The 24,630-nt window shown below is 42.3% G+C and overlaps 2 protein-coding genes and 1 pseudogene across 4 annotated transcripts; 1 reads left to right on the top strand and 2 right to left on the bottom strand.

Moving 5' to 3' along the window:
- Positions 1-2,644: 2,644 nt before the first annotated feature.
- LOC123101424 (uncharacterized) lies at positions 2,645-5,301 on the bottom strand (annotated as a pseudogene).
- A 578-nt stretch (positions 5,302-5,879) lies between these two features.
- LOC123104183 (uncharacterized) lies at positions 5,880-18,546 on the top strand. 3 transcript variants are annotated; one of them, XM_044525950.1, is made up of 4 exons: positions 5,880-6,179; positions 15,747-15,864; positions 16,458-16,514; positions 17,996-18,546. In XM_044525950.1, the coding sequence occupies exons 1-4, from the start codon at positions 6,175-6,177 to the stop codon at positions 18,119-18,121; spliced, it is 306 nt and encodes a 101-aa protein (XP_044381885.1). In that variant the 5' UTR covers positions 5,880-6,174; the 3' UTR covers positions 18,122-18,546. The 3 variants fall into 3 exon arrangements, 1 of the variants encoding a protein (XP_044381885.1); XR_006450157.1 differs by lacking the exon at positions 15,747-15,864 and having other exon boundaries at positions 5,880-6,134; XR_006450156.1 differs by lacking the exon at positions 15,747-15,864.
- Positions 18,547-19,517: 971 nt separating this feature from the next.
- On the bottom strand, positions 19,518-24,032 carry LOC123104182 (DNA-directed RNA polymerases II, IV and V subunit 11). The gene is made up of 6 exons (XM_044525949.1): positions 23,852-24,032; positions 22,625-22,715; positions 22,207-22,296; positions 22,033-22,111; positions 21,859-21,954; positions 19,518-19,889 (listed from the first exon to the last, which is right to left on the bottom strand). The coding sequence occupies exons 2-6, from the start codon at positions 22,675-22,677 to the stop codon at positions 19,845-19,847; spliced, it is 363 nt and encodes a 120-aa protein (XP_044381884.1). The 5' UTR covers positions 22,678-22,715; positions 23,852-24,032; the 3' UTR covers positions 19,518-19,844.
- Positions 24,033-24,630: the final 598 nt, after the last annotated feature.

Below are 24,630 nucleotides of genomic sequence, written 5' to 3'. Positions count from 1 at the left end.
TGATGTTTCCCTGTCGACCGTACAAAGCCAGCGAACGCTTGGGCTGTCGAGGAACATTGGCACGATTCAAACAACCACCAGATGCTTGTTATGTGCATCACCTTCTATTCGGCTCATGATCCGGGTATCGCCTGTGCGAACGAGCGCTTGTTGTATGTCTGTCTGGCCTTCTTCAATGCTGGTTGGCGGAGTCTGTCTGAGGTTGGGTGTACTCGGCGCATCTTCTTCCAAGACTGGGTAGGACGGTTAGACTAGCCACAATGGGTAGTAACATAGACTAGTAACATGGGCATGATACTAGTTTATGTTACTACCTCTATAATGGGGAGTAACATGTGTGTGGTAACATGAAGCATATAATTTATTAGGCTATAGATACATCTTGCTTTGATATGTGTGATGTTACTCATACTAGTAGTAACTAGCTATATTATCACTTTCATCTCTTTCTTTATTTATTGTATGCCACATCATCTATTTAACCTAGATATATGTGATGTTACTACCTATGTTACTTCTATTGTGGGTAGTCTTATCGTTTCGCCATACAATTATATTCAATTGTTCCAATTTATGCGCGGCAAGAAAGCAACAAAAATATTTTACCTGACTTTTAGGCTGCATTTGATTTAAAAATTTGAAAACATAGTTGAAATAATAGACAACTCATATTATCCAAGGGGCACCTTCCTTTCTGGAGGCTCATCTCGAAAGAATCTCTAGCTTAGTTTACCTGTGGGTTAATTTGGGAATGGGCGACCAAATTATGTACATTCCAGTGAGTGCTAATGATGAGGACGTACATTCCAGCCAACCGTGTGTTCCCGGATACTACCAACACAGGGAGCGGCAGAAAGCAGGGCAAGTGCAACTGGGGAAAGACGAGGGGGCCCCGGACACGATTGTGTGTTGGAAACAACCCGCTCAAGCGTTATTCGTCCTCAAGGCTGAGGGGTGCACACCAGACTATCGGTTGAGATGTATCTACCAAACCTGGTCGGTTATATTCGCCGCACCTTCTTCATAGACTAGGTAGGACAGTTACCATTTTGTCGTACAATCATGTACAATCATATTCAATTTATGCGGGCAAAAAAATAGCAAAAACAGTGTACCTTACTTTCTGGGCATTTTATGTTTACGCCAAGGGTACAACGGGTCATCTATTTTTCTAACAGCGCATGATCCGGCACAACTTGTGATGTATGACCATCTGAACTTTTTTTTAACGTGGTGTGCTCGTATAAGAAAGGGTGTAACAGATCATCATCGTAGATGAGGATGTAGTAGGCAGTAATAGTCCCATTTAACCTCACGGTTATTTTCACAATTTCAAAATGAAGAAAAGCCAGAGCATGAAGAAAAAAAACTTAGGGTCCATTCACATGTTCAATCAAATAACTTTCACCAAGGAAAGCCATAGGCAACGATCATCGTTATCTGTCACTAGTTAAAAGCAATATGAACATAATCATCTACATACAATTCAAAATCAGGAAAAATATCCTTCAAATCGCTCACCTAACTTTTTGGTGGCATTTGATTTTGGCCATTTTGTGGATCCTTCATAAAAAAATCAGGAAACAACCTCTTACAGAAATGTAGGGAAAGGCTGTGTACTATAGACCCAAAGTGGTCGGACCCTTTCCCGGACCCCGCGCAAGCGGGAGCTACATGCACCGGGCTGCCCTTTGTGGATCATTCATAAAACATGTTATTCATAGGATGTGTGGCTTCTTGATTGCAATTGATCTTTGCGCCAAGGATGCAATGGGTCATCTAGTTTCATAGAAGACGATGACTATTTTTGATTGATAACATGGTTGCATGTGTATCTAGCTCGGGTCTCAGGCTAGTTGTGGAAAGGGGAAATGTTTAATAGCTTGGGTCTCAGGCTAGTTGTGGAAAGGGGAAATGTTTAATCTTTGGATAAAAAATGTCTTCGATGATACTTTAGCAAAAGGTACTACAGACCCTACGCTTTTGGTCATCGGTTCTCCAACTAACTGTTTGAGAGACTACTTGACAATGGTACTATACATCCTTGTGGGACATTGTTTTTCGCCTCATATTTATGGAAAAGAAAAGGAAACAAGACAAGTGGATGGGGGTCTTGTTGTTGCTTAGATATTAGTAAACAGTTTGCAAAATTTTCAAGTTCAAATTTTCATTTTTTTTTACCTCCCCACCCAGTGGTAGAGTCTACAATTCCTCAAAAGGTGTTTTGCTTTGTTGTTGCTGATAAGCTTCCTCTTGACGATATTTTCTAAAATGGCATTACCAAGATATTTAGCCTTATTTTCGGTGGCTAATTTTAGTTGTACTCTATTTACCATTTAAGTTGCTAATAAAAAGATGCTCTCCTATTCTACTTGGAAGTTATTAAGTATATATAATTTAGTTATCCAATGGTTGTATTTTATCTTCCAATAGTTTGAAGTTTGATTAACACATACGTGTGTAGCCAAAACCCAATTATCCAAAAAAGAGACTAAATTGGGATAGTTGACCTCAGTACCAAACGAGATGGCCATTAAGAACATTGGGATAGTTGACCCCACTTGTCATGCAAAAATAAACAAGTGAGGGACGTTGTTTGGCCATTAAGAACATTATTTATGACATGCAAAACAAACATTTGCCTTTAACCAACACAACCACTTGGTCCACCATAGTGAAAATGGTACCCCTTGTTGATACCAGGAAGGAAATCAGTTTCCGTGTAACAATCCGTCTTGTCAACTAAAGGGGGCCATATTAACTGTAATTGGTTCAAAAGCACGACCTTTGAAGTCATAGTTCTTAACATGCCTGAAGTACGCAGTTGTCTTGTCATCGTCCTTCTCATCAGGAAAGTGGCCACTACCCATTGGAGGACCACGAGTACTATTTAAGTAATTGACAAATCCAGTCAATGCTTGTATACGTGGTGTTCCGGAACAAAATTCCACTGGAAAATAACCCAAGAACGATGGGGTTTGCAAATCATGACGATACACCACCCAATCTTCGGATTTGGGATCTTGTAATCGATGAGGGGTGATGTCCATTTTCATGCAAATGGAAAGTAGAAACATGTTGTGGTTAGCAAGAATCTAAGCCTGAAGTAAAAAAAATAGTTCCTTAACTTTCATGTTCTTGTAGTGGTAAAGCACCATAGCATATTATTGTGGAGGCATTTATGTGAATTAACCCATAACCGAATTTTGCATGTTCAAATGTAATCATGTATCGGTATGTTCAGCTCTAATCATGTACTAGTATATTAGTATTTAAACCGGGATAAAGGGTGCACCTTATTAAGACTAAGCCTAATGTAGTGGTCATACTCTCCATAACTTGATGTAGGAGTAATCGCTTGCCCGGGCACTAGTGCAGTTCCACTTGCAGCAACAAATCCTTTGCACCGCAAGTTGTAGCAGCTCGCTGATTTAAAGTCCTTCTGGAAAATGGTTGAAGAAAACTTTAGTCTTGTCGATCTACAAATACCTATACTTAGATTGATACCTATGTGTGTTATTAAACGTTCAAGTTTACACTTACCGTCCAATATGTGAAGAAACGGACATCTCTGTTATGATACAAAGAAGGGGATACCTACAAGCCAAAGCATAATTTGAAATAGCAGTTTATTGGGTCCTCCTGGTCGAGTTACGGCGATGGGTGTTATGTTTATACATGAAACCCGGCTTCAATTAAGTTGTAGTGTCCTCCATCTTGACAATAAATTTGTATGGATGCTCCGGAGTCTTGAGAGTATTCTTGATTTGGTGAACCCCATATACTAATTTCAGCTCGAAGACCATAGAATCCTCCTGGTCTAGTGCGCCACATAGCATACTATGAATAATAAGTTACATATCAAAGTAGTGAATACTCAAAAATAGTGTACAGTGCAAACAAGATTAGCATAACAAATGTGAGTGCATTTTCTTGGAGTTGGTATGAGGTCTTATGGCGTGGATATCCTCGTGCTCATTTGGATGCTGGGTTTTCCTAACATCTTGTCTAGTAGGTTACTCCCGATTTGGCTTGCATGGCATGGTGTAAGGTCAGTGCAATGGGAACTTTTGGTGGCGGTGCACTACTTTGTTTTGGAACTCATGGTCGGTCGGATGGTGTGGCTCGGGTGCTTTTCAAGGATGTAAGTGTCTTCTCTCCTCTTTATGGAGGAATAAATTTGGATATAACTATCACATATAGAGGTGCATGGTATTCTGCCATATTTTTGTCACGTCAAGTCACCAGCAAACCATGTCCTAGGTTCCTTTTCAAGCCAGTTGGTTGTCGGTGTTTTCGTGGCATGTTTTGTTTGTAGTGTCCATCACTTCAAATCCCAATATACATTGGGATCCAAGGTTAATTCATTTAGGTGTATGTCTTTGTATATGGTAGTTTTTCTTTTGATAAAATGTTTGTATGGGAGACCCATACAATATAACTATGAGTATTAGGATTTGAAACCTGGTGGGTGGAGTCGTGCCCCCACAACTCCACCACCGTACGAAGAGATGGTTCTCCTCGTGTTTGATATTCATCCGGTTTTCTCCTAATTAATTATCTAGGAGATATGTTCTTAATAAAATGCATACATTTTTCGTCTATGGAGAAATGGATTTTGATAGTAAGCATACAAGATTGCTAAACCAGGTGTCGAGATAAATGATTTTTGAAATATGCACCTTGTCTCCTTCACTGATGCCCAAAATTTAGCTTGACCGGGTAGGACTTAGGTAGGTCATTCATGCATGTGGATGTCTATTGTTGTTTCTCTGGCATTTAAGTACATGTGCTTGCTTGGCTTAAAAAAACCAGAGAGAGGGGGGAGGGGAGAGAGGGAGGGAGAGAGAGGGGGGGAGAGAGTACATGAGAAATAATATTGCCTCCTCCATCTTGATTTTTGACAAACGGAAAAGGCATATGCCTAAAAAGAGTGGTGTTCTGTAAAGAAAAATGTTAGTTCTTGGCTAGTAGCATAATTGTTGCATCAAGCTCATAGACTACAAGTATTTCTTTTGAAATCCAATGTCCTAATTGATAATCTGGCACATGATTAATAGAGAATAGTACGAACTCGCTACAAATAATATTGACCATCGGGATCAAATCATCAAGTAGGATAGGGTGAATAAATAAGGAACAGAACAAGACTCTCTGCATCGAAGGCTAAAAATACACATTATTTACCTTCTTATTCATTTGTAAAATGCCACCTACATCTGTTGATTCGACCAAAGTGATGTAGTAAGGAGTGAACGAAATGCACAACAATATTGATATGAAAACATAACCACAACCCATGGGTACAAGGAAATGTGTTATTTCAGTGAAACTCGGAATGGAGTGCTTCCTTTTTTAGATGGATGTTATGTGAAGAACGCGATATTATATATAAAGAGTAGATCCACATTTTGTATAAAATCATTATACTACTCCCTCCATTCCACAATGTAGTGCTTCCTCTATCCACGTGCTTCAACTTTGATCGTAAATTTAACTACCAAGACCGATTGCGGCGGGAGCAAAAATTATATCAGTGAATTCGTATTCGAATGAAGTTTTCAATTATATATTTTTTTTCTCCGGCCGCAGTTGGTCTCGTTGGTTAAATTTATGATTAAAGTTGGACCTCGGGAAGTGCAGGCGCATTATATTTTGGAACGGAGGGAGTACATATGCAGATCCACTCAACATTTAATGAATGACATCGGGTGATCTATCTTCTTTGGCTATGGATTAAACCCATTAACAGTCGCGGTAAGAGCGTTCTCTGGGCTATGCCACGTCGGATTCACTGTGCTCGTCGATTGGGCAAGTTGTGCTTCTTTCTATTGGCCGGTCGTGGCTGATATAGCCAAGAGAAAGCTTACGAGGGAAGGGAAAGAAGGCCTCTGTACGCCTGCAGCCCAAGTCGCACCCCCCACGTTCTCCATCCCTACACGCAACCTCTTCCTCTCCTCCGCATCTTCCAGGCTACAGCAGAGGGCAGTCAAGGGGGCGAGCAGGATGGGTCCAGCCGATTTCTTCGCCGGATCTGGAGCCTAAGGGCGACGCCGACGAGCACGCAGCCACGCCAACATCGTTGCCTCGAGAGAGGAGTGGGTGGGAGGAGAAGGCGGCGGCTCGAGGGCAAGGTGGGTCGGGGGCAAGGGGTCGGAGCTTCTCGCCTGATTCATGGCGTAAGTGGATATGCGCTTTGGTATCGATTCCCTTTTCTAATTCAAGTTCTTGCGGAAGTCTCGTACAGAATTGGCGTCCTAACTTTATTTTAGCAGATATATTTTTATCAGATTTTAGGCTTTCCCCCGCTGCCTCTAATCACAAGTTGGAACCCGATTTGCTTTCTTTCCTTCAGACTCTAGTTCATGCAAAAATACGAACATAGCTTTCCTGTACCCAAGACCAAGGGACGAGCGTTTGGACTTGCCCTGTTCAGAAAAATAAGCTGAACATTTTTTCATATTTGTGCAGGGCATGCTTGATCATATTACTCTTAATTTAGCACAGTTCTGTGTTTATTGGAAAAGTATCAGTTAATCAGTAAGTCGGTTCACTTAGCTGAAAATGACACTAAAGGTCTCAACAAGTGGTACTTGCTGCCCAAAATCAGCACTTTCCAATTTTCTCCTCAATTTATGCAAGGAAAAGAAAGACGATAGTTATTTGGACCCTCCCCCTCCTTTTTCCAACTCCTCCCTCTTGATTCCTGGGTGTTATTTCATGAAATCGGGGTGATTTTAGCTTCCCCTAAAGCAACGCGCTCATCGCCCATGCCCATCCTCCTCTTCTCATTATCGTCTCCGTCAGCAGGTGAGATATCATGCTTCCTCTCTGGTCTCGATTTCGTGTTGCTACTCTACTGTGTGTTGTACTCCCTCCATTCCATAATATAGTGTGCCCCCGCTTCCCGAGGTCCAACTTTAACCATAAATTTAACCAACGAGACCAACTGCGGCGAGAGAAAAAAATTATATAATTGAAAACTTCTTTCAAATACGAATTCACTGATATAATTTTTGCTCCCGTCGCAATCGGTCTTGGTAGTTAAATTTACGGTCAAAGTTGATGTTGGGTTTCGTAGTAATTTCAAAAAATTTCCTACGCACACGCAAGATCATGGTGATGCATAGCAACGAGGGGAGAGTGTGATCTACGTACCCTTGTAGATCGACAACGGAAGCGTTTGGTTGATGTAGTCGTACGTCTTCACGACCCGACCGATCAAGCACCGAAACTACGGCACCTCCGAGTTTTAGCACACGTTCAGCTCGATGACGATCCCCGGACTCCGATCCAGAAAAGTGTCGGGGAAGAGTTCCGTCAGCACGACAACGTGATGACGATCTTGATGTACTACTGTCGCAGGGCTTTGCCTAAGCACTGCTACAATATTATCGAGGACTATGGTGGCTGGGGGCGCCGCACACGGCTAAGAATAAGATCACGTGGATCAACTTGTGTGTCTCTGGGGTTCCCCTGCCTCAGTATATAAAGGACCAAGGGGGGGTGCGGCCGACCTAGGAGAGGCGCGCCAGGAGAGTCCTACTCCCTCTGGGAGTAGGATTCTCCCTCCCCCCCCACCAATCCTAGTTGGAATAGGATTCGCGGAGGGGGGAAAAGAGAGAGGGTGGCCGGCCCCCTCTCCTTGTCCTGTTCGGACCAAGGGAGGGGAGGGGCGCGCGGCCCACTTTGGGCAGCCCCTTCTCTTTTCCACTAAGGCCCACTATGGCCCACATAGCTCCCGGGGGGTTCCGGTAACCTCCCGGTACTCCGGTAAAATCCCGATTTCACCTGAAACACTTCCGATATCCAAACATAGGCTTCCAATATATCAATCTTTATGTCTCGACCATTTCGAGACTCCTCGTCATGTCCGTGATCACACCTGGGACTCCGAACAAACTTCGGTACATCAAAATGCATAAACTCATAATATAACTATCATCGTAACCTTAAGCGTGCGGACCCTACGGGTTCGAGAACAATGTAGACATGACCGAGACACGTCTCCGGTCAATAACCAATAGCGGAACCTGGATGCTCATATTGGCTCCTACATATTCTACGAAGATCTTTATCGGTCAGACCGCATAACAACATATGTTGTTCCCTTTGTCATCGGTATGTTACTTGCCCGAGATTCGATCGTCGGTATTCCAATACCTAGTTCAATCTCGTTACCGGAAAGTCTCTTTACTCGTTCTGTAATACATCATCCCGCAACTAACTCATTAGTTGCAATGCTTGCAAGGCTTAAGTGATGTGCATTACCGAGAGGGCCCAGAGATACCTCTCCGACAATCGGAGTGACAAATCCTAATCTCGAAGTACGCCAACCCAACATGTACCTTTGGAGACACCTATAGAGCTCCTTTATAATCACCCAGTTACGTTGTGACGTTTGGTAGCACACAAAGTGTTCCTCCGGCAAACGGGAGTTGCATAATCTCATAGTCATAGGAACATGTATAAGTCATGAAGAAAGCAATAGCAACATACTAAACGATCGGGTGCTAAGCTAATGGAATGGGTCATGTCAATCAGATCATTCACTTAATGATGTGATCCCGTTAATCAAATAACAACTCATTGTTCATGGTTAGGAAACATAACCATCTTTGATTAGCGAGCTAGTCAAGTAGAGGCATACTAGTGACACTTTGTTTGTCTATGTATTCACACATGTATTAGTTTCCGGTTAATACAATTCTAGCATGAATAATAAACATTTATCATGATATAAGGAAATAAATAATAACTTTATTATTGCCTCTAGGGCATATTTCCTTCAGTCTCCCACTTGCACTAGAGTCAATAATCTAGATTACACAGTAATGATTCTAACACCCATGGAGCCTTGGTGTTGATCATGTTTTGCTCGTGGAAGAGGCTTAGTCAACGGGTCTGCAACATTCAGATCCGTATGTATCTTGCAAATCTCTATGTCTCCCACCTGGACTAGATCCCGGATGGAATTGAAGCGTCTCTTGATGTGCTTGGTTCTCTTGTGAAATCTGGATTCATTTGCCAAGGCAATTTCACCAGTATTGTCACAAAAGATTTTCATTGGACCCGATGCACTAGGTATGACACCTAGATCGGATATGAACTCCTTCATCCAGACTCCTTCATTTGCTGCTTCTGAAGCAGCTATGTACTTCGCTTCACATGTAGATCCCGCTACAACGCTTTGTTTAGAACTGCACCAACTGACAGCTCCACCGTTTAATGTAAACACGTATCCGGTTTGTGATTTAAATCGTCCGGATCAGTGTCAAAGCTTGCATCAACGTAACCTTTTACGATGAGCTCTTTGTCACCTCCATATATGAGAAACATATCCTTAGTCCTTTTCAGGTATTTCAAGATGTTCTTGACTGTTGTCCAGTGATCCACTCCTGGATTACTTTGGTACCTCCCTGCTAGACTTATAGCAAGGCACACATCAGGTCTGGTACACAGCATTGCATACATGATAGAGCCTATGGCTGAAGCATAGGGAACATCTTTCATATTCTCTCTATCTTCTGCAGTGGTCGGGCATTGAGTCTTACTCAATTTCACACCTTGTAACACAGGCAAGAACCCTTTCTTTGCTTGATCCATTTCGAACTTCTTCAAAACTTTGTCAAGGTATGTGGTTTGTGAAAGTCCAATTAAGCGTCTTGATCTATCTCTATAGATTTTAATGCCTAATATGTAAGCAGCTTCACCGAGGTCTTTCATTGAAAACTCTTATTCAAGTATCCCTTTATGCTATCCAGAAATTCTACATCATTTCCAATTAGTAATATGTCATCCACATATAATATCAGAAATGCTACAGAGCTCCCACTCACTTTCTTGTAAATACAGGCTTCTCCAAAAGTCTGTAAAAAAACAAATGCTTTGATCACACTATCAAAATGTTTATTCCAACTCCGAGAGGCTTGCACCAGTCCATAAATGGATCGCTGGAGCTTGCACACTTTGTTAGCTCTCTTTGGATCGACAAAACCTTCTGGTTGCATCATATACAACTCTTCTTCCAGAAATCCATTCAGGAATGCAGTTTTGACATCCATCTGCCATATTTCATAATCATAAAATGCGGCAATTGCTAACATGATTCGGACAGACTTAAGCATCGCTACGGGTGAGAAGGTCTCATCGTAGTCAATCCCTTGAACTTGCCGAAAACCTTTTGCGACAAGTCGAGCTTTGTAGACAGTAATATTACCCTCAGCGTCAGTCTTCTTCTTGAAGATCCATTTATTCTCAAGTGCTTGCCGATCATCGGGCAAGTCAACCAAAGTCCACACTTTGTTCTCATACATGGATCCCATCTCAGATTTCATGGCTTCAAGCCATTTTGCGGAATCTGGGCTCACCATCGCTTCTTCATAGTTTGTAGGTTCATCATGATCTAGTAGCATGACTTGCAGAACAGGATTACCGTACCACTCTGGTGCGGATCTTACTCTGGTTGATCTACGAGGTTCAGTAGTATCTTGTTCTGAAGTTTCATGATCATCATCATTAGCTTCCTCACTCACTGGTGCAGGTGTCACAGAAATAGTTTTCTGTGATACACTACTTTCCAATAAGGGAGCAGGTACAGTTACCTCGTCAAGTTCTACTTTCCTCCCACTTACTTCTTTCGAGAGAAACTCCTTCTCTAGAAAGTTTCCGAACTTAGCAACAAAAGTCTTGCCTTCGGATCTGTGATAGAAGGTGTATCCAATAGTCTCCTTTGGATATCCTATGAAGACACATTTCTCCGATTTGGGTTCGAGCTTATCAGGTTGAAGTTTTTTCACATAAGTATCGCAGCCCCAAACTTTCAGAAACGACAACTTTGGTTTCTTGCCAAACCACAGTTCATAAGGCGTTGTCTCAACGGATTTTGATGGTGCCCTATTTAACGTGAATGCGGCCGTCTCTAGAGCGTATCCCAAAACGATAGCGGTAAATCAGTAAGAGACATCATTGATCGCACCATATCTAGTAAAGTACGATTACAACGTTCGGACACACCATTGCGTTGTGGTGTTCCGGGTGGCGTGAGTTGCGAAACTATTCCGCATTGTTTCAAATGTACACCAAACTCGTAACTCAAATATTCTCCTCCACGATCAGATCGTAGAAATTTTATTTTCTTGTTATGATGATTTTCAACTTCACTCTGAAATTCTTTGAACTTTTCAAATGTTTCAGACTTATGTTTCATTAAGTAGATATACCCATATCTGCTTAAGTCATCTGTGAAGGTGAGAAAATAACGATATCTGCCACGAGCCTCAATATTCATCGGGCCACATACATTTGTATGTATGATTTCCAACAAATCTGTTGCTCTCTCCATAGTACCGGAGAACGGTGTTTTAGTCATCTTGCCCATGAGGCACGGTTCGCAAGTACCAAGTGATTCATAATCAAGTGGTTCCAAAAGTCCATCAGTATAGAGTTTCTTCATGCGCTTTACACCAATATGACCTAAACGGCAGTGCCACAAATAAGTTGCTCTATCATTATCAACTCTGCATCTTTTGGCTTCAACACTATGAATATGTGTGTCACTACTATCGAGATTTAAAAAATAGACCACTATTTAAGGGTGCATGACCATAAAAGATATTACTCATATAAATAGAACAATCATTATTCTCAGATTTAAATGAATAACCGTCTCGCATCAAACAAGATCCAGATATAATGTTCATGCTTAACACTGGCACCAAATAACAACTATTTAGGTCTAATATTAATCCCGAAGGTAGATGTAGAGGTAGCGTGCCGACTACGATCACATCGACTTTGGAACCGTTTCCCACGCGCATCGTCACCTCGTCCTTAGCCAATCTTCGCTTAATCCGTAGTCCCTGTTTCGAGTTGCAAATATTAGCAACAGAACCAATATCAAATACCCAGGTGCTACTGCGAGCATTAGTAAGGTACACATCAATAACATGTATATCACATATACCTTTGTTCACCTTGCCATCCTTCTTATCCGCCAAATACTTGGGGCAGTTCCGCTTCCAGTGACCAGTCTGCTTGCAGTAGAAGCACTCAGTTTCAGGCTTAGGTCTAGATTTGGGTTTCTTCTCTTGAGTAGCAACTTGCTTGCCGTTCTTTTTGAAGTTCCCCTTCTTCTTCCCTTTGCCCTTTTTCTTGAAACTAGTGGTCTTGTTGACCATCAACACTTGATGCTCCTTCTTGATTTCTACCTCCGCAGCTTTTAGCATTGCGAAGAGCTCGGGAATAGTCTTATTCATCCCTTGCATATTATAGTTCATCACGAAGCTCTTGTAGCTTGGTGGCAGTGATTGGAGAATTCTGTCAATGACGCAATCATCTGGAAGATTAACTCCCAATTGAATCAAGTGATTATTATACCCAGACATTTTGAGTATATGCTCACTGACAGAACTGTTCTCCTCCATCTTGCAGCTATAGAACTTATTGGAGACTTCATATCTCTCAATCCGGGCATTTGCTTGAAATATTAACTTCAACTCCTGAAACATCTCATATGCTCCATGACGTTCAAAACGTCGTTGAAGTCCCGATTCTAAGCCGTAAAGCATGGCACATTGAACTATTGAGTAGTCATCAGCTTTGCTCTGCCAGACGTTCATAACATCTGGCGTTGCTCCAGCAGCAGGCTTGGCACCCAGTGGTGCTTCCAGGACATAATTCTTCTGTGCAGCAATGAGGATAATCCTCAAGTTACGGACCCAGTCCGTGTAATTGCTACCATCATCTTTCAACTTTGCTTTCTCAAGGAACGCATTAAAATTCAACGAAACAACAGCACGAGCCATCTATCTACAAACAAGCATAAACAAGCAAGATACTTATCAGGTACTAAGTTTCATGATAAATTTAAGTTCAGTTAATTTACTTAAAGAACTCCCACTTAGATAGACATCCCTCTAATCCTCTAAGTGATTACGTGATCCAAATCAACTAAACCATGTCCGATCATCACGTGAGATGGAGTAGTTTCATTGGTGAACATCACTATGTTGATCATATCTACTATATGATTCACGCTCGACCTTTCGGTCTCCGTGTTCCGAGGCCATATCTGTATATGCTTGGCTCGTCAAGTTTAACCTGAGTATTCCGCGTGTGCAACTGTTTTGCACCCGTTGTATTTGAACGTAGAGCCTATCACACCCGATCATCACGTGGTGTCTCAGCACGAAGAACTTTCGCAACGGTGCATACTCAGGGAGAACACTTCTTGATAATTAGTGAGAGATCATCTTATAATGCTACCGTCAATCAAAGCAAGATAAGATGCATAAAAGATAAACATCACATGCAATCAATAAAAGTGATATGATATGGCCATCATCATCTTGTGCTTGTGATCTCCATCTCCGAAGCACCGTCGTGATCACCATCGTCACCGGCGTGACACCTTGATCTCCATCGTAGCATCGTTGTCGTCTCGCCAAGCTTGTGCTTCCACGACTATCGCTACCGCTTAGTGATAAAGTAAAGCATTACATCGCGATTGCATTGCATACAATAAAGCAACAACCATATGGCTCCTGCCAGTTGCCGATAACTTGGTTACAAAACATGATCATCTCATACAATAAAAATCAGCATCATGTCTTGACCATATCACATCACAACATGCCCTGCAAAAACAAGTTAGACGTCCTCTACTTTGTTGTTGCAAGTTTTACGTGGCTGCTACGGGCTTAAGCAAGAACCAATCTTACCTACGCATCAAAAACCACAACGATAGTTTGTCAAGTTGGTGTTGTTTTAACCTTCGCAAGGACCGGGCGTAGCCACACTCGGTTCAACTAAAATTGGAGAAACTGTCACCCGCAAGCCACCTATGTGCAAAGCACGTCGGGAGAACCGGTCTCGCGTAAGTGTACGCGTAATGTCGGTCCGGGCCGCTTCGTCCAACAATACCGCCGAACCAAAGTATGACATGCTGGTAAGCAGTATGACTTATATCGCCCACAACTCACTTGTGTTCTACTTGTGCAAATAACATCAACACATAAAACCTAGGCTCTGATACCACTGTTGGGTTTTGTAGTAATTTCAAAAAATTTCCTACGCACACGCAAGATCATGGTGATGCATAGCAACGAGGGGAGAGTGTGATCTACGTACCCCTGTAGATCGACAATGGAAGCGTTTGGTTGATGTAGTCGTACGTCTTCACGGCCCGGCCGATCAAGCACCGAAACTGCGGCACCTCCGAGTCTTAGCACACGTTCAGCTCGATGACGATCCCCGGACTCCGATCCAGCAAAGTGTCGGGGAAGAGTTCCGTCAGCACGACGGCGTGGTGACGATCTTGATGTACTACTATCGCAGGGCTTTGCCTAAGCACCGCTACAATATTATCGAGGACTATGGTGGCTGGGGGCGCCGCACACGGCTAAGAATAAGATCACGTGGATCAACTTGTGTGTCTCTGGGGTTCCCCTGCCTCAGTATATAAAGGACCAAGGGGGGGTGCGGCCGGCCTAGGAGAGACGCGCCAGGAGAGTCCTACTCCCTCTGGGAGTAGGATTCCCCCCCCCCCCCCAATCCTAGTTGGAATAGGATTCGCGGAGGGGGGAAAAGAGAGAGGGTGGCCGGCCCCCTCTCCTTGTCCTATTCGGACCAAGGGAGGGGAGGGGCGCGCGGCCCACTTTGGGCAGCCCCTTCTCTTTTCCACTAAGGCCCACTATGGCCCACATAGCTCCCGGGGGGTTCCGGTAACCTCCCGGTACTCCGGTAAAATCCCGATTTCACCTGAAACACTTCCGATATCCAAACATAGGCTTCCAATATATCAATCTTTATGTCTCGACCATTTCGAGACTCCTCGTCATGTCCGTGATCACACCTGGGACTCCGAACAAACTTCGGTACATCAAAATGCATAAACTCATAATATAACTATCATCGTAACCTTAAGCGTGCGGACCCTACGGGTTCGAGAACAATGTAGACATGACCGAGACACGTCTCCGGTCAATAACCAATAGCGGAACCTGGATGCTCATATTGGCTCCTACATATTCTACGAAGATCTTTATCGGTCAGACCGCATAACAACATATGTTGTTCCCTTTGTCATCGGTATGTTACTTGCCCGAGATTCGATCGTCGGTATTCCAATACCTAGTTCAATCTCGTTACCGGAAAGTCTCTTTACTCGTTCTGTAATACATCATCCCGCAACTAACTCATTAGTTGCAATGCTTGCAAGGCTTAAGTGATGTGCATTACCGAGAGGGCCCAGAGATACCTCTCCGACAATCGGAGTGACAAATCCTAATCTCGAAATACGCCAACCCAACATGTACCTTTGGAGACACCTGTAGAGCTCCTTTATAATCACCCAGTTATGTTGTGACATTTGGTAGCACACAAAGTGTTCCTCCGGCAAACGGGAGTTGCATAATCTCATAGTCATAGGAACATGTATAAGTCATGAAGAAAGCAATAGCAACATACTAAACGATCGGGTGCTAAGCTAATGGAATGGGTCATGTCAATCAGATCATTCACTTAATGATGTGATCCCGTTAATCAAATAATAACTCATTGTTCATGGTTAGGAAACATAACCATCTTTGATTAACGAGCTAGTCAAGTAGAGGCATACTAGTGACACTTTGTGTGTTTATGTATTCACACATGTATTATGTTTCCGGTTAATACAATTCTAGCATGAATAATTAACATTTATCATGATATAAGGAAATAAATAATAACTTTATTATTGCCTCTAGGGCATATTTCCTTCAGTTGAAGCACGTGGATAGAGGAAGCACTACATTGTGGAATGGAGGGAGTATGCAAAACTTATTGGAAAGCCGCGTGGCTTTCAGCAGTCTGCACCCCACCAAGGTGTGGTGGCCGGTGGAGTTGACTTATTAGCTCGCATGCACTTGCTTAATTGATTCTGCATGGCAGCAATGATTCCTGCTGGTTTTCAATGACTAGGTGATTGTCCGATGGGTTATGCATCCATGCGCGTAAATAATCAGGTTTCTGGCAAGGGCACATGATTATCTCTACTCCGTCATGTCCTCTGCTGTATTTTATACCAAGGACGAAAGCTAGAGGTGGATGGAAAATTCTTGCTCATGGGTTGTTAATGAGGCAACCTTCATGGTGAATTTGTTTAAACAACAGAACAGTATTAAATTCATTCTATGAATTAATAAGTAAAACATCTTTTCTATTCGAATTGAATCTATCCAAGGAACCTCTCAGGCAACAACATCGTATGCTTCTTGTTTCAGTTATTAAGCTTGGGCTGTCTAAACCTGAAAAATTACTATTCTTATTCCATTATGTTCAGTATCAAGCGGGTTTCTCTTGATGTGTACAATAGTCGAACAAATATTTTATGGTATGATTTTTTTCATATCAAGCTGATACTAGATTTATTTGTTGGTTTGTGTTGCTCATTATTTCTTCCTTTGCTTGATGTTCAGCGTGTTGATGCTGCATGGAAGCATTGGAAGCGAAAAAAAATCTACACATACCTAAATGTAAGTGAATCTCCCCGTCTTAATTTAGGTTGACCTTGCAGTCTCGCTTACCCGTTCTGCTTCGCCCATCGTTCAGTGTAGTTTATGTTGAATAGCTAGGTTGGTCCATGAGATCATATATTGTACTGCCGTTTATTTAACCCAGCTGCTACATTGAATATTGATAATCTGAACACAAAATGTCGCAATTTTCATTTTGAACTTTTCTGTGCAAGTGGATAAAGTGGTCGTATATCAGTCTGCACTTCTGGACCAAAACCAGTTTTGCATGGTCATTTCTTTAAAGAAAGGTTCAGAGGTTCTCCAGAAGGAAAGGAAAATACCACCTGAACTTTTAGCTTTCCACATATGTGTGATCACTTGCTGAGTTTTCCATATCATAAGCTTTTCTTATGAATTTGTGGGATTTTAGTTTTTCAGGTCTCGCAGTTCTGAGTTTTAATTCATGTGCAACCGTCACAAACAGATCTGTCTTGCATTCTAAATATTGCAGCCTTGAACTTATTTACATTTCAGTTAACCTTTGTCCACAAGTGGCAGCCAGTGTTCTGAATCTGTAAATTGTAGTTGAATTCTTAATACATCTATGCCATCTATAGAAAAGCATGACCTCCCGTGCCACTGTGCAACACCACAACGATGAACATCACTTGGCGAACAAGTGTCGAATCAATTTCGATTTGCGATGGTCTGCTCAGAGGGCGTTCTGGCGATGTGTGGTTCTGTTTTAGTAGGGATGTATCTCTTCTACAATATTTTGGTAATTTTGTAGATTAGGATGTTTAATTCTTTTTCGATGATAGTTTAATAGTAGTCAAGATATGGGATCTGCATGTCCATTTTATTTTACTGCATATATCTGTTTTTACTCTTAATTACATCTCTGGAGTATTATGCCCATTCAAGAAGCAAAAGCCATAGCCTCTCCAACAAGGTTTTCAATATTAAGTGGGAAATTTGAAGGTGTATAGGGTAAATATGCAGAGCTCTAGGTATATTCAGTAATAAATTTTCTTTATACATTTCAATATAATTAAAAATGGGGAAATACGAATGAGCTGCCTGTTGTCAGTTGCAATTACAGATCTAAGAATCCCCCTTTAAAAAATTTATCAAAGAGTAATTGTCCCCCCCCCCAATGCATAGAGAAAGTGTGAGAACCACATAGCTATAGGACTAATCCTGAATGATTGCTTATCAATTTCAGGTACTACAATTATTGTGTAGATTCAAGTAGTGTGTTGTAGTTACCATGTCATATATCTACACAAGAGAAGTTTTTGTGAAGCACCAGCGTAGGATAGCTTTTGAAAGTTTTGGGAAGCCCTGAAGGACATGGTTAGAAGTGGCTGCATAGATGATATGCACAACATTCCTTTGCAAACCTTTAGGATGCTAGATTGAATCACTAGGAAGAAGACTAATGGAGGCATGATATTGTGTTCTGTCATGCCCTCACTCATTTTCCCTCTTGTCAACAGTACTACTTTCAGGTGGAATACGCAGAGAACAATTTGAAGGAGTACATCCACAGAGACGATGATACCCTACCAGTCAAGCTTGGAGATGGACCACCATCACGACGATCGCTTCATGCTTGGAACTGACAAGAGGGCCACCATCACGACGAACTAATCATAGTTTCGCCACCACCCGAACATTCAGCAAGGTGACATCTGCACCTTCCTTTTCAAGCACAAGCAAGGGCGCCGCCTCTCTCTCATGTGCACTGTCTCTAGACACACCACCGTCAGCCGCAGCTATCGCCTATACATATGATCCATGTATGGTCTTTAGTTTCTCTCTTAAGACTTAATATGCATGTGCTCTGATGACCCAATGAACTATGTATTTAGTTTCTCTCTAAGACTTAATATGCATGTGCTCTGATTATCCAGTGAACTATGTCTCTCTTTTGGTGATCGCCCACCTTTTAGAGGATGGTAGAGTTCGCCATGCTCTATGATCAGTCATTCATCTTGTAAGACTGTCACCTCTCTGTTAAGATTGACATGCATGCTTTATGAGTTAATATTGTGCTGCTGCAGTTTCTACTCCATGTATTTTCTTTTAACAATTGGCACTCATTTGCGCTGCACCAAATGCTCCAGCAAGATTAGTACACACAGTACCGTAGAGGAGGCGCGCCAAGGGTGCGCCCCAGCCACTAGTATAGATCAACTGCCCCATGGATCTTCACTCATAATGTGTTGCATTTACATCCAAATGAATGGCCATTTGGTGACCTAACATAGATCAACTGTTCTTAAATGCTTATGACTAATGAACTTATATATCCAAGGAATGTATTGATAATCTATATTATTGGGTCTTCTCGCAAAAAAAATCTATCTTATTGGGTCAGACTAGGGACCACATATGTGGGCCAGTTCTTTTCGGCGATTCTCCCAGAATCGCCCTCCTCCCCAGTTTCTTCCAGAATTGTCACTCCATATTTTTTTTACAACCCTATCTAGTTAAGGTCTAATTAGTTAGGATTATAAAAAACATAGAGTGGTGATTCTGGAAGAAGCTAGGGAGGGGGGCGATTCTACCAGAAAAACTAGCCAGATGGGCATACCAATCCTATCACCAGATCAGACTAGGTTTTTTTTTTGAAACCAGATCAAACTATTACAAAGAGAATTTCTGGTGCGCACCAAACATGATGTTGTGAGCCATAAACATTTGTTTCATGATGAAGTAGTCTACGAAATTATTTTAACCTTTCAAATCATGAAATTATTTGAACTAACTAGTGTATCAAATAACTCATAATCATAATGATCAATCTTATATTTTCTTTCCAAGGATGGTTTCTTTCAAAATGTTTGTTTGATTATTTTAATAAAAGAAATAGATCTGTGTGCCAACAAGATGAGAAGTTCCTCTAAAAAACAAGATGAGAAGTTGCTTCCGTGATTCTGATCCAGGCCTAGTAAGGACACGAGATCTCGGCACAGGCACTGGGCCGTTGCTCACGCCTGCGCTGGGCTCACTGAGTGAACAAAGTCCGGCCACAATACAGACAGTCTGTTAAGTCAGTTACAATACATCGGCATAACATTCACTCAGTACGAGAAGTCTCGCTGAAGCTGGGTCCGTACCTTCTATCGAACCTGTTAAGAGCGAGCAATTCAACCAGCAGGCGTATCAAGTGCCAACACATGTTTAACAGCCGTGTAATCATACGCAATCCGCACATGAAGAGGTTCGACGAGTTCAGAGGATCATCGACAGGCCTTGTCTATTTTTTTTTCTACCGCAGTTCAGACATCAGATATAACTAGTAGCAAGGGAGATTTCACATCAGCATCCAACACCCTTGACCTAGTAGCCCTGCTTCATCCTTTCCTCGAATCGGGTCTTCTCATCCTGGAAACAGAAAGCTCAAAAGATCAGTGGCATATCTTGGCATGTCTTTCATATGCACTCCATCCGTGGAAGTTAATTCAACTAGAACATATCCAATTTGGAGGACGGCTGATACACTGTCTTAAACGCAGGAGGGGAGGGGGGGAGGGGGGGGGGGGGTAGAGTCCATATAACCATCAGAATATCGGCATTGCTAGTCTACTATAACTAAAAAGAAACCTCAGAGATGTCAGAAAAAAAAACTTGAACTAACATCTTCTTAACTCCTCTTCTTAGCAACATGAGGAATTCTAAATCCAAATACAAAGATTCAATCTAACGAATATGGAGGCATGCCATATGATTTGAAGGTTCTATCCATTCTTCCGTTCACCAAGAAAAGGTGTACCAGGAATTAACTACATTAGCAAAACACCCTGTGCAATTGAATTAGGCAGTCCTACAGGCAATTCAATTATATGTGGACCATTATTTCTATGTTACTTGAAAAGACAGATAAGAGAGATTTGACATCTAAAGTTCTGCTTGTCAGTAGAAAAATAGTCTACTAACGATGCAAACTTTGCTGAAGATACAAATAAAAGTAGCAAATCACATCTAGTCTACCATCCGTAAGTGTCCCCTAACATAAATATATAATAACTTTCTCGAGTTGCACAACATGAAGTCGTCAGTCATCACTACCAAATAAGTTCAACTGGGCATTGTTGCCCTTATTTAGCAGTCATCACATATTTTGAAACAAAAATGTTCTCCAAAAGTGACAACTGTTTGGATAAAAAATGGAATGGCCATGTCAGAAACTATTAAAGCACTCGAGTCAGACATTTTTCCAGACTCAAATCCTTCAGAATGACACAGTTCTATAAAACTAACAGTAATTTAAGAAAGTTTCCATTATATATGTATTATTCCTTGTTTTATGCCACCATAAAAAACAAACTGGAAGGTAGTGCAATTGCTCACAGACAGACAAAATTTGCCTCTATTTAGTAAAACAGTAGGTCAGAAAAGGTGAAGCAACCTGGGAAACTAAAGATGATACTGATGTTTATGGAAAGGAAGATGTAGCTCCAGGGAGTAGCATAAAAGGTTATGCTACATGTGCAAACTAAAGATACACCTTCAGCCATAACAAATTCTTGAAATTATACTAATAGAGTGGTCTATTGTTCTCATTACAAAAGAACAAAATATAGTATTGGCCATTGGGAATGAATGAATTCGTAATCTTTTACAGAAGCTAGTTCATGTCCAGTTCATAAAGTAGAACATGATTGCTATTTGTGTTATTACACAGCAAAGAACAAAGTACCAGCATGCTCTGGATTGCTGTGTGATCAAGAGGTTAGCTTGAAGCAAGACGATTTGCAACAAAAATATTCAGGGAATTTCTAGACCCGCAACCTTAGTTTCATATGTTGTAAAGTGCAACTTTCAGACAGATAATTTTATGCTTAGTGGCACTGTGTGTAGCAAGTCAATCGACAGTGTGTATAGGAAGCTTAGTGTAAAGGAACATTATTTGCCCAAAACATGTGTACTTATTTCTGAATGGTTGTTCCATGCCAGAAGGCTACAGTAAAATATCAACACTATTTAATTTGTGTTTTGCTTCCAAGACTACTCATTTGACGAGAGAAAGTAGAAACTAAAAGCAACACATTTGCTTGGACATTATTCCAAAGAAAGTGCAATAAAACAAATTATGCTGCATCACAGTTATCTCAGTACAGCAGCACGAAAAATAAATAACGCTCATTTCATCAACTTCATTGCGTAAAATCAACATAAACAACTCCATAAGTCTCAAATCAAGCTATCAGAGAACTGGTCATGAAAATGCAAATTTAATAGCAAAGGCACTAGCTTTTATACAGGCCCGCACTAGTCAGTGTCATATTGGACTAATGGCACGCCATAGGCCACCAGGAGTAACTAATTATTGAGCTATGCACAAGAAACAGACCTCAAAAGCTTGCTTCAGGTTCTCAAGCTCCTTGTCTAGATCATTGATTGCCTGGGTATATGCCTGCGTTGGGGAGGACTGGCTTGCAGTATGGATCTGCCCACATAATAAAACATGAGACTAGCAAACTCTAATCTGACGAAGGAATAGAACATACATAAATATGCCCCCTACCCTGACAATGATCTTGTACTGAAGGGGGTGAGGGAGCTTATAGCCAGCGAAGTGAACATTTGGGTCCCTGTGCAGCTGCCTGCAGAATCTCATAGATATAGAAGAAAATTAGAAGGTGTGAACTGATGAAAATAACCACCAAGGACAAAAAGGCACACAGTTTTCTACACATACATGCGGAGGATGTTGCCGATGGTGTGGTCCTCACGTTCAATAGTGAAAGATGCAGCATTCATGATCTTTGTATCCTTCTCAAATGACACCCTGCATTACAAAATAGTAAGGATTACATCCATAAACTTTAAGTGATAGAGCAGCCGGTAGAGACTACCACGAGCCCTAATTGGTAACAATAGTAAAAAAAAGGTTTATAGCATCAGATTATTTTCACAACTACTCTCTACATGCCAAAAGAATGACATGAACGGGGGCAATATGGTTATTAACGACAGAAATGAAATGTTTAATTATTTTAAGAAAGTTATATCCCACAGCTGCTTCTTTTTTGACAAAAATCTATACCTGACAAAACAAAATTGAAGCATTTTCTAGAAAAAAGTTTGAGAACGGTGTGGAGGTAGAGTAGACTCACTTCTTTGTGCCCTCAGGCACGACGAAGCGTTCATAGCGGTCAGGGGCATTCATCTCCGATCAACACTTGGCTCCTCCTTCCTCTGAAATTCCTGCAAGCATGAATCACCGGACCACAAAGGTCCATTTCACAAGTCAGATTGCCTCCTGAACTGAAATTCAGAACCCCATATTCTTGGAAAGTGAAGCAGAACAAGCATCAAATCAGATCTTTAAAAATGATTCCTTCACCTGCGAAACGGATAAACTACACACATGTATGAACCCCTACCTATCTTGCTAAACATTGACAAGGGTGTCAAAAGGTAGACGTGGTGTACTATAAGATGCACACAAAATCAACCGACCACCGAGTACAATCCCCAAAATGAAACTAAATCTAAGCGACAGAAACGCGATGACGAACTCATCGATCATTGCGCGGGGCGGACCAAACGTTTGGGGGGTGCAGGTTCAGCTAAACCACAGCCGGATTTCAGGAAATGAATTAACTGGTTTTAGGGCCCCAAATCCGCAACAAACTGGATGAATCGGATAAATATTTTGAGAGGTTTCCCGGAGGAAGTGAGAGACCATAAGAACCTGCACAATCAAGGCCATCAAAAGCTGTTGTACGCAATCAAGGAAGCAAGAGCCTGCACATGAGCTCAATTGACATCGAGCTGCAGCCCAGTCACGAAAATTTTAACAAAAGGCATTTCTCTGGATATTTTCTCAGCACTCATACAAGTGCCCATACAATTAAACAGACACAGAATCCAGTGGATCTTTAACAATACTTCAGTTGGAAACTAGATGATTCAGAAGACATGGGCAGCAAGGTGCTACCTCTCCGCCTGCGATTACATAGCGAGGCAAAGCAAAAGAACAAGCTAAATCCCTCTCTGAAACACACCATGGCTGACTTAACAGGAAAACTAGGTGAGAGACGGGGTGGCCCTAGGGTTTCACAGGTTCGCAGGGAGGGGAGGGGAGTAGAGAAATTTCCTTGGGGGAAGAACACCACGGTTCCGGAGGACGACGCCCGCGGGCGGCGGCGGTTACGGCCCGCGCGGGGATAATCCCCTTCAAACCCCTAATATCAAACGAGGCGTAACAGTCCAAGCAGGATAGGGTTCGCCACGAACCAGAGGAACCGAGGCCCAGATGGATTGCTGTAATCCACGTTATAGTAGAGCCGGGGGGTGGGGGTGGGGGGAGGAGTCGGGAGGGAGAGGGACGAGTTTACCTCGAGGCGCACTTCGGCGGCGGCGTTCCGAGGAAGACGATGAAGTCGGTCTGCGTAAGGTACTAGTGGGGGGCTCTCTTTTTTTTCCGAGTGAGGTACTAGCGGGGAGCTCTCTTCTTTTTCAGTGATGAAATGAAACTAGCGGGGAGCTCTCTTTTTTTTAGTGATGTAATGAAACAAGCGGGGAGCTCTGTCAGGGAAACTTTAACACGCCGACCCGAATGGTTCGTGCGTGTCCGTTTAGATCAAAATAAATCAAGACAGATGGAGCGGCACCCGCCTGCAAATCGAGGCGCGGCGCCCCACTACCCTCACTCGTAGAAACGGTGCCGTGGACATGGTGCGAAGATTAAGGGGACGTTTCCACTTTCTACAAACCTAATTATAATTGAAGTAAATGCGACCGACGCGTGATTGTGGGCAGGACATGGGCCCAAGGGCTACTGTCGGCCCAATGAGAACCAGGGTATCCTGGGTCGGCGGATTTGGGCCTTGATAGTGGCACCTCGCAAGCTTTGCCGCACCGAATGGCTCTACTGAGAGCTTGGTGTTGGGGAACGTAGCAGAATTTTAAAATTTTCTACGCATCACCAAGATCAATCTATGGAGTCATCTAGCAACGAGGGAGAGAGGAGTGCATCTACATACCCTTGTAGATCGCGCGCGGAAGCGTTCAAGAGAACGGGGGTGATGGAGTCGTACTCGACGTGATCCAAATCACCGATGACCAAGTGCCGAACGGACAACACATCCGCGTTCAACACACGTACGGTTGGGAG

The sequence above is a fragment of the Triticum aestivum genome, chromosome 5A (genome assembly GCF_018294505.1).
Source record: "Triticum aestivum cultivar Chinese Spring chromosome 5A, IWGSC CS RefSeq v2.1, whole genome shotgun sequence".
NCBI classification, from domain to species: domain Eukaryota; kingdom Viridiplantae; phylum Streptophyta; class Magnoliopsida; order Poales; family Poaceae; genus Triticum; species Triticum aestivum.
Note: the sequence above shows the minus strand (reverse complement) of the source record. Positions and strands in the feature narration are given on the sequence as shown.

Coding starts and splice junctions, on each gene's coding strand:
- LOC123104182 (XM_044525949.1), bottom strand. CDS start 22,677: ATGAATGCCCCTGACCGCTATGAACGCTTCGTCGTGCCTGAGGGCACA. Junction 22,297..22,624: donor GTGCCTGAGGGCACAAAGAA/GTGAGTCTACTC, acceptor TTTGTAATGCAG/GGTGTCATTTGAGAAGGATA. Junction 22,112..22,206: donor ATCGGCAACATCCTCCGCAT/GTATGTGTAGAA, acceptor GAGATTCTGCAG/GCAGCTGCACAGGGACCCAA.
- LOC123104183 (XM_044525950.1), top strand. Junction 15,865..16,457: donor GCAGTCTGCACCCCACCAAG/GTGTGGTGGCCG, acceptor CTTGATGTTCAG/CGTGTTGATGCTGCATGGAA. Junction 16,515..17,995: donor AAATCTACACATACCTAAAT/GTAAGTGAATCT, acceptor TCTTGTCAACAG/TACTACTTTCAGGTGGAATA.